At 43.3% G+C, this 14,350-nt stretch overlaps 1 protein-coding gene across 2 annotated transcripts in view; it reads left to right on the top strand.

Annotated features, from left to right (window-relative positions):
- CACNB1 (calcium voltage-gated channel auxiliary subunit beta 1) overlaps nucleotides 1-13,832 on the top strand; it is a 138,048-nt gene extending 124,216 nt beyond the window's left edge. The window contains exons 11-14 of one of the 2 annotated variants that reach the window (XM_056547712.1): nucleotides 397-548; nucleotides 1,880-1,975; nucleotides 3,427-3,612; nucleotides 12,295-13,832. In XM_056547712.1, coding sequence (XP_056403687.1) covers nucleotides 397-548; nucleotides 1,880-1,975; nucleotides 3,427-3,612; nucleotides 12,295-12,714 — 854 coding nt within the window. In that variant the 3' untranslated portion in view covers nucleotides 12,715-13,832. Of the gene's footprint in view, nucleotides 1-396; nucleotides 549-1,879; nucleotides 1,976-3,426; nucleotides 4,008-12,294 lie in introns of those variants that run through there. The other variant, XM_056547713.1, reaches the window with a different exon arrangement.
- Nucleotides 13,833-14,350: the final 518 nt, after the last annotated feature.

Here is a 14,350-nt window from a genome sequence, read left to right as displayed (position 1 = left end):
GTCCTGCAGTGTTGTCATAGGGAGCTCAAACCCCACATCCAACCATATGTATATCCTACACGTGTATGTATGTATATGTGGTGACATCTGATTCCACATAAGGTCTGCAGCACCTGACAGAAATAAGGAGGGGACATGTAGTGAAGCCAATATACACCTCGACACAGAAGAAAGCTCATCAAAGGGTTTCCTATACGTTATAAAGTGATGGGACATCGGTAGGATATGCCATACCGTTATGATCAGCGGAGACTCTCTCTGATCCTGAAATACACGTCTCAGATCAGCCTTTTCATCACCATGATCAGTGGGGGTCCCAGAGGTTACACTTCTACAAAGATAAAGTAATGGTATATCCTGACTGTTTGTCCTCTTTTCCTTGCTCCTCGGATACAGCGGAGGTGCAGAGTGAGATTGAGCGTATATTTGAGTTAGCTAGAACGCTACAGCTGGTGGCACTGGACGCTGACACAATAAACCACCCAGCGCAGCTGGCCAAGACTTCCCTGGCACCAATCATTGTGTATATTAAGATCACCTCTCCTAAAGTGAGTATTACAGAAATCAAATAATAAAGTGTTTTATGCAGTAGATAACATACCGTATATTGCTGCTGAAATATAGGAGTTGTTAATGGGGTTCTACATTAGCACTTGGCACTGGAGTTGGTTGAATAATACCGCATTGAATCATATCCTTTAAAGGGGTACTCCCATGGAAAACTTTTTTTTTTTAAATCAACTGGTGTCAGAAAGTTAAACAGATTTATAAATCACTTCTATTAAAAAAGCTTAATCCTTCCAGTTCTTTTTAGGGGCTGCATACTAAAGAGAAATCCAAAAAGAAATACATTTCCTCTGATGTCATGACCACAGTGCTCTCTGCTGACCTCTGCTGTCCATTTCAGGAACTGTCCAGAGCAGGAGAAAATCCCCATAGCAAACATATGCTGCTCTGGACAGTTCCTAAAATGGACAGCAGAGGTCAGCAGAGAGCACTGTGGTCATGACATTGACATGAGAGGAAATGCATTTCTTTTTTGGATTTCTCTTTAGTATACAGCCCCTAAAAAGTACTGGAAGGATTAAGACACTTGTCATCATGTACCCCCTTTAATGTTAGGGCTGTGTTTTAGTTTTACAGTTTTTACACTTATTTAGTATAATCAATCATTCCCTTGTACAGTACACTGCAATACTACTGTATTGCAGTCTGCTGTAATTTATTCAATCTCCTTGTACATCTTTCCTGTGGCAGTCTGTAATAGGAGATCTAGCATGGCAGCTATGGAGGCCTGCAAAAGGCCCCCGGCTGCTATAACATTTGGTATGCACCCCACTGTCTTCATCAAGCTCATAGAAATAAAAGCAGTAGCAGTATGCATGTCTGAACGCTGCTTAACTCCAAACAGGGGAACACACAGGACCCTTGTTCTTGTGATTGGTTTAGGGCCCCAGAGGTCAGACCCTCACCGATTACACACTCATCCCCTATCCAGCAGACAGTGCCATCTTCCTATTACATCTATACCAAGCCCCCTCCCATAGACTCTCATTGAGGGGGCGAGACGTGATGTCACGAGGGGCGTGGCAGTGACATCACGACCCCCCGCCGCCTGCTCCAAGCGTTCGGAACAAAACGTTCTGCTGGGGCAGCGGAGTACCCCTTTAAATGCAACCTTCACAGAACTAGTACACTCATTAGCTGTTATAGTGCCTATAGCATTTCCAATGTACTTTTGTTAATGACGAAGAAGTGATAAGATAATAAAGCTAATTAGATGTACCATTACCTGTCTTTCTCTTTCTCACTGTATCTGTATGCCTTTATATGACAGATTGCTATAACTTCCCATGTGATCTTTATTGTCTTTCCCCAGGTATTACATAGGCTAATAAAATCCAGAGGGAAGTCTCAAGCGAAGCATTTAAATGTACAGATGGTGGCAGCAGATAAACTGGCGCAGTGCCCTCCGGTGAGTGTCAGCATTCCCGGCAGAGCACAGGGTAATGCTCAGCTGCTGTGACAAGTTCATGTCCTGCTCAATAAACAAACACAATCTGTTCCTTTTATGTGAATGGATTCTTTCCATTTTAGTCTGCAAAATTAGGCCTGGAATAGATAATGCCTGTTCCCAACTGATCCATGAAGTTGCATTGGAATATGAGACAGTATTACCTCACTGACAGCTCTAGGCTGCTAAGAAATCGTTATCTGCAGACATAGATATTGGAAGCACAACACCCCTGAGGAAGTTGCCAGGTGGCGACGAAACACGTCGGGTCCTCTGTGGCCCTGTCCCCTATGTAGCACGGCTGACACCTTGGATACTCTCCAGTCTGGGACTCATACCTAATTCAGGGTCGTATACGCCATTATCTTACTATGACCATTGCGATATTTTGTCTCTTAGCACCATAGTATATTTATAGTCAGATATGCATACATAAGATATATATTATTTGCATGGTTTCTTGAAATGTAGTGTGCTATTTTATTTATACGTTGTGGTGTACCAGGGCACATTATTATGATACTATTGACATCTACCATTGTCTAATGGGTTGGTCATTTGTTCAGACTGGAGTCTATCGGGTAATAATCCTCATATATTTTTGGGACAGGTGCTTTTTTCTTAGGGGAGGGGGTTCATGGCCTCTCCTCTTAGTTGTGCTTTGGCTTATAAAAGTCGGTTTTAAAGGGGTACTCCGCCCCTAGACATCTTATCCCCTATCCAAAGGATAGGGGATAAGAGGTCAGATCGCGGGGGATCCCCGGGATCTCGGCTGCAGGACCCACCTGTTGCGGCTTCCGGAAACGCTGGAGGCTTCGGCTCCCGACCACGGTGACGTGAGATCGTGACGTCACGACTCCGCCCCCGTGTGAGGTCACGCCCCGCCCCTCATTGCAAGTCTATGGGAGGGGGCGTGACAGCCGTCACGCCCCCTCCCATAGACTTGCAATGAGGGGGCGGGGCGTGACGTCACACGGGGGCAGAGTTGTGACGTCGCGATCTCACGTCACCGTGGTCAGGAGGTGTTAGGATGAGAGCCTCCAGTGCTGCCGGAAGCCGCAACAGGTGGGTCCTGCATCCGAGATCCCGGGGATCCCCCGCGATCTGACATCTTATCCCCTATCCTTTCGATAGGAGATAAGATATCTAGGGGCGGAGTACCCCTTTAAGTGTTTTTAAATCATACCCTTGTGTCTGTCATTCTAATTGTATGTCAGTAAGATTATTTTGTATATTTATGTTATACCCTTGGTGTGCTGCTATGTTTCAGTGTAGCTTTTTCTATATGGTATTTGTTGATTTTTTTTACGGAGTAGCACCCGCTGCACTTTAGAGATTAGATTGAGCCCCCCATTCCATGGTTGCACATAGATACCATGTAGTAACTGGACTTACCTCTCTTCTTCTGACAGGAAATGTTTGACATCATTCTGGATGAGAACCAACTAGAGGATGCCTGTGAGCACCTGGCCGAATACTTAGAAGCCTACTGGAAAGCAACTCACCCACCGAGCATTAACCCACCCAATCCTCTGCTCAACCGCACCCTTGCCACAGCAGCCCTGGCATCCAGTCCTGCGCCCGTCTCCAATCTCCAGGTGCAAGTCCTCACCTCACTAAAACAGAACCTGGGATTGTGGGGAGGTCGGGGAGAAGCAGGGTCAAGCACAAGGGTGGATGAACATGCTGTGTAGTTTTAGGGAACAGATATGTCAGAGACCAGCACAATAAACCCTCACAACTGCCCTGACCGCTACATACCCTACTGGAGGAGGAATATTTCTTATGTTAGAAGGGACAACACCCCAGCCATACTTCAATAGCTTTCTTCCTGGGGGGGCTAATGTACAAATAGGCTAAATGTTTACAGAACACATTACAAGCCATGCCTTTGTGCATGTAAAGATGCCTTATGAAGCCACAAATACACCTATTTTTACCTATATAGTTTATAAAATGGCAACTTTAAAGGGGTACTCCGTTGGAAAACTTTTTTCTTTTTCTTTAAATCAACTGGTGCCAGAAAGTTAAACAGATTTGTAAATTACTTCTATTAAAAAAAATCTTAATCCTCCCAGTACTTATTAGCTGCTGAACACTACAGAGGAAATTCTTTTCTTTTTGGAACACAGTGCTCTCTGTTGACATCACTAGCACAGTGCTCTCTGCTGACATCTCTGTCCATTTTAGGAACTGTCCAAAGCAGCATATGTTTGCTATGGGGATTTTCTCCTACTCTGGACAGTTCTTAAAATGGACAGAGGTGTCAGCAGAGAGCACTGTGCTCGTGATGTCAGCAGAGAGCTCTCTGTACCAAAAAGAAAATCATTTCTTCTGTAGTATTCAGCAGCTAATAAGTACTGGAAGGATTGAGATTGTTTTATAGAAGTCATTTACAAATCTGTTTTAACTTTCTGGCACCAGTTGATTTAAAAAAAATAAAAAATAAAAAGTTTCCCACCAGAGTACCCCTTTAAAGACACAGAGGAGAAAGGACATATTATTTATTAGTAGAGACTGCCTTATTTTAGTTCTGGCCGACCTCCTGCTATAGTGATACTAGTATACGACACTGGAGGATGTTTTGCACTTACATGCGTATAGATCACAGCATGGTGGTTGCTGACAATGAATGTTTAGCAACGAGGAACTTCCTGCTTCTGCTCTACCCCCTTATCTTTTCAGCTAATGTTAAACCGCAGTGCCTGACATCAGCCCCTACCCCATATCTGACATCGTCTGCTCACACGTGCAGCGCCATCTGGGTCCTAACACCACAGGCTGTGTCTGTACTTGATCTATTCTATTGTTTCCCGTTTTTCATTATTTCATTTTGTTTTTATTGTACTCTTATTTTGTTCCTGTCTCGGTCATGCTTTAGTTATACATGCATTTTTCTATGTGCCTCGTAGATTGAATAAATGGGGTTGGGCACCCTTTCTCTCTTTCGGCATAAACGTTGACAATGATCAGGCAGTAAAGCAGTTCACCATCACACAAGGGCTCTGCAATATTCCGTTCCAATATTTGTAGGATTCCATTATCCCGAATGTCCAGATAGACCTTTATGGTGGGAAACTTTATTGTAGGCACCAACAGTTGCAACCTAGGTGGCAGCCAACTACATTTATAGGTGAGGACTTCCAAGGGGGGGTGGGGGGTATCGGCGCTGGCCAGCGCCGATTCCCCCCACCGCCCCTTGGAAGTCCTCACCTGTTGAATATTGCCCAGGTCGGGGAGGCTGCAGACCAGACATACTCTCTCATCCACGTAGGCCAATGTTGTGTGTGAGTTCACACAACCCCCTTCGGTAAGGGTTTTTTACCACTTTAAATTGGACCCTGGAGTGGCGGTTTTACGCTATGGAGCGCTCTTCCTTTTTGTTTTAACTACATTTATAGACAGGATATGGTCATTAATATGTTCAATAGTGTATGCACAGCAGAAGTGGGCCGTACAGTTACATGCATCCCCTAATTTGGATTACCTTGGTCTTATTCCTCATCACACAGGGTTCTTCTCGAAAATCAATACTCCATTATTTAACAAGGAATGGTAGGACCATGGGTTCTAAGGGTCACCTTACTCTTCTCTTGGTATTGGTACAGGATAGGTATCCTTCTATCCTTCATGTGATTTGATTGAACCCCAGAAGAGAAGCCAGTTATGACTTTTGCCACGGGGCGTACGAACTTGACTAAATCATGACCCTTGTCACTAGCACTATCTTCTAAACACAGTTCTCCACATCATAGACATCCCAAAAGGTATGTTAGGCCACATTCACATCCCAATATGTGCTCTCGAGGCATGGATACGGCAGAAAAAAAATCTCACAATAAACTGTCAACATATCCATGATCTGATCGGGACGGGAGGATTTCCTAATGTATCCATGGCTCAGAGGCACAAATCATGGTTTGAAACAACCTTTACCTTTTGTATGGACCTTATTTTGTCATCACCATAAGGAGGGCTTATTCTGTCCAGGTCCATACCCTCCTGGGCTGCAAGCTCCTAGGGTAGTAAGGATCCACTGAAAGAGAGAGAGAGTAAGAATATAACTCCTCTTCAAATACTTAGCGTCTTTATTTATTTTCTGTGCCATATATTGTAACACTAGCTTTTGCCCGAGGCTTCGCTCGCGTTAAATTTGGGGTAACATAGATCTACTACAAACTTTGAACCCCCGTTTCACCCCTTCAGGGTTGGAATTTTAGAAAACGTTAAAACACGTGTTTCTTTATCTCTGATTGTTAACTTAAAAACAAAGTTTCATGCTTCTAGCTTCAAAAATGACGGACTTCCATACAAACTTTCAACCCCTTTTTCACCCCCTTAAGGGTTGAATTTCGAAAAATCCTTTCTTATTCCTCGTCTATGTCTTAAAAACACCTGTGAAAAAAATTCAGCTTTCTAGGTCCAAGGGTTTAGGCTGGGCGTTGATGAGTTAGGCTGGGTTCACATCACGTTTTTGCCATACTGTTTTCAATCCGTTTTTCTAAAGAAAATCGTATGGCATAAAAAACGATGGAACAGTATGGGAAAAAGTAAACCGTATACGTTTTTAAACAGTATACTGTTTTAAAAAGTGCATACAGTTCTGTCCGTTTTTATAAAAAAAAACATAAGTTTTTGATAATTTTGTCCATTTTTAATGGGAGTGGTGTTGGGTGGGGACTTTAGGATGCACATGTGCAAAGTAAAAACCGTATACGGTTTTCCGTATGGAACTGTATACATGTGCGTTTCCGATTGATGTCCATGTTAAAAAAAAATGCGGTTGCAGTATGGTTTTTAAACCGGAGACAAAAACGTGGTTTAAAAACACATGCGGTTTACTTTTTCCCATACTGTTCCATCCGTTTTTTTTTTGCCATAAGGTTTTCTTTAGAAAAACGGATTGAAAACAGTATGGCAAAAACGTGATGTGAACCCAGCCTCAGGGAGTCAGGCCTTCTCTTTATATATATATAGATTCACCAGTATATGGAAAAAGGTCCCATTACCCCTACAGCCTTGTAAAAAATATTATTTTGCATTTGTTTCAACATTAAGTTTGCCTTTTAGTGTTTTAAAGGAGATGTTGGCTTTTGCAACCCATTTTTGTTGCCCCAATACGCGTAAACTTGAAAAATAAAGCCACTTTATAAATAGTCTTGATGTTTTATAGTTTCAAAACATAGGAGCATTCAATGTGTCCTCTTATCCTGTATTCATACACCCTACTTCTTCCCACTGTGAGATAGAAGCGCAAAGTGACTGCAGGATGCGAGCACACGGGCCTATTTATCATCTGTTACCATGGAGACCGCATAGGACCGGTTCAGCCATAGACATAAAGGATTGAGCCTGGGTTCACGTACCTAGTGCGCCGTGTGGTGCATTTTACCACAAATTGCCTTGGTTTTGAGGTGTGGTTTTTGGCTGTATGGAACACCATAATATGGGTGAACCATGCCTAAGGCTAGGCTTACACACAGTTTTTTCAGGCATGCTTATTTGTAAAAATGTGACCACAAAATCTCTGAAAAATTGCACCTACATTTTTAACATTAAAGGAGAACACCCCCCTTCTATGGGAGCACTGAAAAGACCGGTGTACAGCACTCGGGCATCATCGGTGCTCCCCTAGAATTGAATGGAGCGTGTGTCATCTATTGAGCGCTCCGGGGTTGTGTAGATTGCGGGGTGTCCGACTGCTGGGAATTATGAATAGGGGATAAGTTCCGCCCCTAGACATCTTATCCCCTATCCAAAGGATAGGGGATAAGATGTCAGATCACCGCAGTCCCGCTGCTGGGGACCCCCGGGATCGCTGCTGCAGCACCCCGCCATCATTACTGCACAGAGCGAGTTTGCTCTGTGCGTAATGACGGGCGATACAGGGGCCGGAGCAGCGTGACGTCATGGCTCCGCCCCTCATGACATCACGGCCCGTCCCCTTAATGCAAGTCTATGGCAGGGGGCGTGACGACCGCCACGCCCCCTTCCCATAGACTTGTATTGACGGGGGCGGGCCATGACGTCACGAGGGGCGGAGCCGTGACGTAATGATGCTCCGGCCCCTGTATTGCCCTTCATTACGTGCAGAGCGATCTTGCTCTGCGCAGTAATGATAGCGCGGTGCCGCAGCAGCGATCCCCGGGGTCCCCAGCAGCGGGACCCCGGCGATCTGACATCTTATCCCCTATCCCTTGAATAGGGGATAAGATGTCTAGGGGTGGAGTACCCCTTTAAAGAAGAACACCCCCCTTCTATGGGAGCACTGAAAAGACCAGTGTACAGCACTCGGGCATCATCGGTGCTCCCCTAGAATTGAATGGAGCGTGTGTCATCTAATAAGCGCTCAAGGGGTTGTGTAGGTTGCGGGGTGTCCGACTGCTGGGAATTATGAATAGGGGATAAGTTCCTTTAATGACCTTTATGGAAGTCTATGAGAAAGTGGTTATCTTTGCTTACAATCAGTTAAAATATTTACGCATTTATTACTGCCGCATAAATGACATGTCTGTATTTTTACATATTTTACATATTGTGTGCACAGACAACCACTCTCTATAGATTTACAGAGGTGCACCTTAGAGCTAAAAATGGGGGGGGGGCAATTTGTCCGTGATTTGGCAAGCGCAATTTTACAAATGCAATACACCAGAAAAAATACTGTGTGAACCTAGTCTAAGGGTCTATTCACACGTACAGTGTCCTAAGCATATTTGATGCTGCATATTTACATTCAAAACTGCAGCATAAAATCTGCAGCTTAGGCCCCTTTCACACTATAAAAATTCATCCGTAATGAACGTCCATCATAAAAATCTTGAAAATCGTCCATTAAACGGCCGCTAGAAAATCCCTAACATTATAGTCTATGGGATTTTTTTCTAATAGCCGTTTTAACCCGTTATCGCCCTTTATTTTGTGTGAAAGGGGTCTTAAAATATGCGCCATCAAATATGCACAGAAAACTGTATGGGTTCATTCACATTTTCTGCAGCATATTTGCTGCCTAAAAATCTGCATTGGATTTTGCTACCATTGACTTCAAGGGGTTAGCAGAAAATCTGCAATAGTGGCAAATGTGCTGATTTGCCATGGACCCATTGAAGTCAGTGGTAGCAAAATCCACTGCAGATTTTTTGGCAGCAAATACGTCGTGGAAAATCTACAGGAAATCCGACCATGTGAGCGGATCCTTAGGGTGCATTTACACACATTGGATTTGAAGGCAACTGCTTTACTGCTATGTCCATCAAAAATACACAGGAATAGCATTGAACTGCAGGTCTATACAGTGATCCCTCAACTTACAATGGCCTCCACATACAATAGGTTCAACATACAATGGTCTTTTTTGGACCATTGCAACTTGAAACCAGACTCAACATACAATGCTACGGACAGTCCAGATGTGTGAAACATGTCACAACTGGAGGAACTGACCAATCAGAATTAGCATTTTACTGGTAAATCCCCTCTATTACTGAAGTACAAGCACTGACTGGTGTCTGGTAGCGCCCCCTACAGTACAGGGAGGAACTAAAAGTTCTGTACTACTCCTTACCTGTGCCAGGGTTAGCTGCTCCTTTGGACAGTATAGGACCCTGAAGAAGCTCCGGTTCTCAACATAAACCATTGTTTCCCAACCAGGGTGCCTCCAGCTGTTGCAAAACTACAACTCCCAGCATGCCCGGACAGTCGTTGGCTGTCCGGGCATGCTGGGAGTTGTAGTTTTGCAACAGCTGGAGGCACCCTGGTTGGGAAACACTGACATAGACAGTGATTTACAGCTCCCAGCAGATCTTTCTTACTTTTATATATAATGACTTGCTTTATCTATATTAGTTATCTACTTATTTTTCTTTAATCCTCACTTTTTCCTATTTTTGGATGACATTTTGGTGGCTTCAGAACCAATTACCAGGTTTCCATAGAGTTCTGGTCTCAACATACAATGGTTTCAACATACAATGGTCGTCCCGGAACCGATTAATATTGTAACTTGAGGGAGCACTGTAATTGCAGCAATCTGCAGCAGATCCTGTGTGTGAAAGAACAAAAAGATCTATTCCGTGAAGGGTGTCATGGTAAACATTGGGACTACCCAGACATGATCCAGCTGTGAGGCGAGAGCATCTGCAATCGCAAGGCAAGATGATCTCAGTGGAAACAATAAGCTGAAATAAATGCAATTCTCCTGCTTATTGTTTCCGCTGAAATCACTTCCCCGGGGGTGTCTGGTGGCGGCCGTAGGCATGAGATAGGGTCAGCCATTTAATGCCAATAGGCAGCGTTCTTCTCAGAAATCGTCCATTTTTATGTTCATGGACTGACATCATCTTTCGTTCTCAGCAAAAACAAAAAAGACTCCTGGAACTTTAAAGGGGCACTCCGGTGGAAATTATTATTTTTTAAATCAACTGGTGCCAGAAAGTTAAACAGATTTGCAAATCACTTCTATTAAAAAAAATCTTAATCCTTCCAGTACTTTTTAGGGGCTGTATACTGAAATCCAAAAAAGAAATGCATTTCCTGTGATGTCATGACCACAGTGCTTGCTCTCTGCTGACCTCTGCTGTCCATTTTAGGAACTGTCCGGAGCAGGAGAAAATCCCCATAGCAAACATATGCTGCTCTGGAAAGTTCCTAAAATGGACAGCAGAGGTCAGCAGAGAGCACTGTGGTCATGACATCAGAGGAAAAGCATTTTCTTTTTTTTGGGATTTCTCTTTAGTATACAGCCCCTAAAAAGTACTGGAAGGATTAAGATTTTTGAATAGAAGTGATTTACAAATCTGTTTAACTTTCTGGCACCAGTTGATTTAAAAAATAAAAATTAAAAAATTAAAAGTTTTCCACCGGAGTACCCCTTTAACACATATATTTGTCCACAGTATACACTGCTTCATGTGAAGTCTCTTGTGTGTGTTATTTTTTTTTTTTTCTTTACAAATCCTCATTCAATGTGATCTGGCGTGTTACCACTTGAAACACGGAATGTACAAAACCCTGTTCCTACTGTGTCATGATAATAAATATTAAGTGTTGTGAAGCTGCACAGAAACAGAATGAGAACAGATTTTCTGTAGCGCTGTCACCCTTGTCTTGTACCTCAATCTGCCGTCACCCTTATTTATGATACCTTGTTACCTCTGTCATGCCTAATGTACAATTCTTATGCAGACTGACAAGCATGAGAGGCTGGCTAGGAATCTATGCACATGCATGGTAGTCTGACTAACTAGAGATCAGTCAGGATACGGTCAGGCTGCACCTAGGAATATGTAGGGATATTGGTCTGCCACTGGGATCACTGCTCTTAAAGGGGTACTCCCATGGAAAACTTTTTTTTTTTTTAAATCAACTGGTGCCAGAAAGTTAAACAGATTTGTAAATCACTTCTATTCAAAAATCGTAATCCTTCCAGTACTTTTTAGGGGCTGTATACTAAAATCCAAAAAAAGAAATGCATTTCCTGTGATGTCATGACCACAGTGCTCTCTGCTGACCTCTGCTGTCCATTTTAGAAACTGTCCAGAACAGGAGAAAATCCCCACAGCAAACATACGCTGCTCTGGACAGTTCCTAAAATGGACAGCAGAGGTCAGCAGAGAGCACTGTGGTCATGACATCAGAGGAAATGCATTTCTTTTTTGGATTTCTCTTTAGTATACAGCCCCTAAAAAGTACTGGAAGGATTAAGATTGTTTAATAAAAGTGATTTACAAATCTGTTTAACTTTCTGGCACCAGTTGATTTAAAAAAAAAAAAAAAAAAGTTTTCCACGGGAGTACCCCTTTAAGTTGGCTTCTGGGTATGGACTGACCCTCATGCCTTGGCTTTTGGCTTGTGTTACCTTTAACCTTTATGTTGACTAATGTATTCAGAAATAATGTGCAATTGCTGTCGCTTGTATAGTTGTCCTATCAATCACTAGGTGACGTGCGGTTTTTAACTCACCATACACGTGTGATTTTGTTTTGTTTTTTGTCCTTTTTCAATTTTAATGGAAATCTATTAAAAACCTACTTTTTACTCTAGGGGAGCTGAGATACCTTTGCCCCTATATTCCCTCCTTCAATCCTATCAATCACTAACATCTTGAATGGCTTTCTTACTATATTTTACTATGTTTTTGTTACAATCTATACATAGATATCCTTACTGTTCCTGAAGATGCATATTTCCTTGTTATCTAACAACCCTGCTTTGTGTGTGTGCGCATGACAATAACGCGTGTGTTTATGTCTCTGCATGCTTTTGTTTGTCTTACTAACCAGGGCCCCTATTTGGTTCATGGAGAGCTGAGATCAGAAGGAACCGAGCGAACAGGTGCGTACGAGGAGCAACTGCGGAGAGGTCAGACGGGCTCAAGAGTCCTTTCCCGACACGACACACTGGAGTCTGAGACGCAAGGCAGCCGGGACTCTGCATACACAGAGCCAGGAGACTCCTGCATGGACATAGAGACAGACCCATATGAGGATCCGGAGCCCAAAAGTCATGGTGGGGAACATGGGCGGCTCCAACGTCAGGGTTCCTGGGAAGAACTGGGTCCAGATCAGGAGAACATGCAGCAACGAAAGAGAAGGGAATCTCCAAGACCTCAAGGAAAGGGGAGAGAGCAGTACTGGCATGAAGGTGAAGGCAGGAACAGGGTTCAGCTGGACAGCTGGGGGAGAGATGTGTGTATTCGCTAATGGAGACTCCCTGGACCCAGACCTGGAATTAGAACGAGAGGACATCAAAAACCTCCGGTATACATCAGGTCTGTAGTGTACAGCCTTCCTCCAAACAAACAGTGCTCCTTCCAGAACATCGTTAAGAACACACGTTTCCTACATTCCACATATTCATGACCATCCATAAAGGTCTCACAGCTCAGCAATGTATAACCCATAGTCCTCATCTCCTAAGTCCCACAGCTCGTTTCCCTCTACTATCATCTCAGGACCCAAACTGCAGCCGGTGCACCCGGAATAACACTGCCTTGGCTCTAAGCTCTCATGGATGCTGCAGTAGGATAGGGCTACTGCCGCTGGGGTCTCAAGAGGAGAATCACATTGTAGCCTATTGCTTGATCCCATACATCAATATTGGATCCCATATATCAATATTGGATCCCATATATCAATGTCAGTTTGCTGAATCACTTTACACTTGGACATAGGATGACATTGATTGAATTCATGTATCGTCTGGGTGGAATTTATGGAGTATTTTCACCAATGATTTAAAAAAAGAAAATGGTGTATTATCCTGATCTAACATTTCACAGGAAAATCACATAGCGAGGATACAGAGGAAAGAAGCGCCATGTAGCAAAACTATAGTATCCCTGTTACCATAGTGACTAAAACATCACTTTTATTTGACATAATGTCCAAAGAAGTGAAACAAGGGCCAAGCCAGTTTATACAGAAACTACTTCAACATACAATAGTTTCAACATACAATGGTCTTTTCTGGACCATTGTAACTTGAAACCAGACTCAACATACAATGCTATGGAATGTGCGAAACGTGTCAATGACTGGAAGAACCGACCAATCAGAATGGATATTTCACTGGTAAAAGCCGTGTATTCCTAAAGTGCATGCACTGACTGGTGTCTGGTAGCACCCCCTACAGTACAGGGAGGTATTACATGTTCTGTACTCTTTACCTGTACCAGGGTTAGCTGCTCCTTTGGACACCAGGTGAGGGCGGCTCCGTATTCCTTTTTTTAGGACACTGTGTGTTCTGTACAGGACCCTGAAGAAGCTCCTGTCCTCTACATAGACCAGTGTTTCCCAAAGAGGGTGCCTCCAGCTGTTGCAAAACTACAACACCCAGCATGCCCGGACAGCCTTCGGCTGTCCGGGCATGCTGGGAGTTGTAGTTTTGCAACAGCTGGAGGCACTCTGGTTGGGAAACACTGAAATAGACAGTGATTTACAGCTCCCAGCAGATCTCTATTACTTTTATATATAAGGATTTGCTTTATCTCTATTAGTTATCTACTTATTTTTTTTAATCCTCACTTTTTCCTATTTTCGGATGACATTTTGGTGGCTTCAGAACCAATTACCAGGTTTCCAACCTGGTCTCAACATACGATGGTTTCAACATACAATGGTCGTCCTGGAACCAATTAATATTGTAACTTGAGGGACTACTGTATTAGAAGGGTACATGAACGGAGCCCGGTCATCATTACCACGATATATAGTGGCCTTCTCAGCAATCTATTATTGGTGCCATTCAGGGGTCAAGTCCTGTGAAAAAAAGGTGTGGGAACTCACTTAAAGGGGTACTCCGGTGAAAAACTTTTTTTTTTAATTTATTTATTTATTT

The sequence above is a fragment of the Hyla sarda genome, chromosome 12 (assembly GCF_029499605.1).
Source record: "Hyla sarda isolate aHylSar1 chromosome 12, aHylSar1.hap1, whole genome shotgun sequence".
In the NCBI taxonomy this organism is placed as follows: Eukaryota; Metazoa; Chordata; class Amphibia; order Anura; family Hylidae; genus Hyla; species Hyla sarda.
Note: the sequence above shows the minus strand (reverse complement) of the source record. Positions and strands in the feature narration are given on the sequence as shown.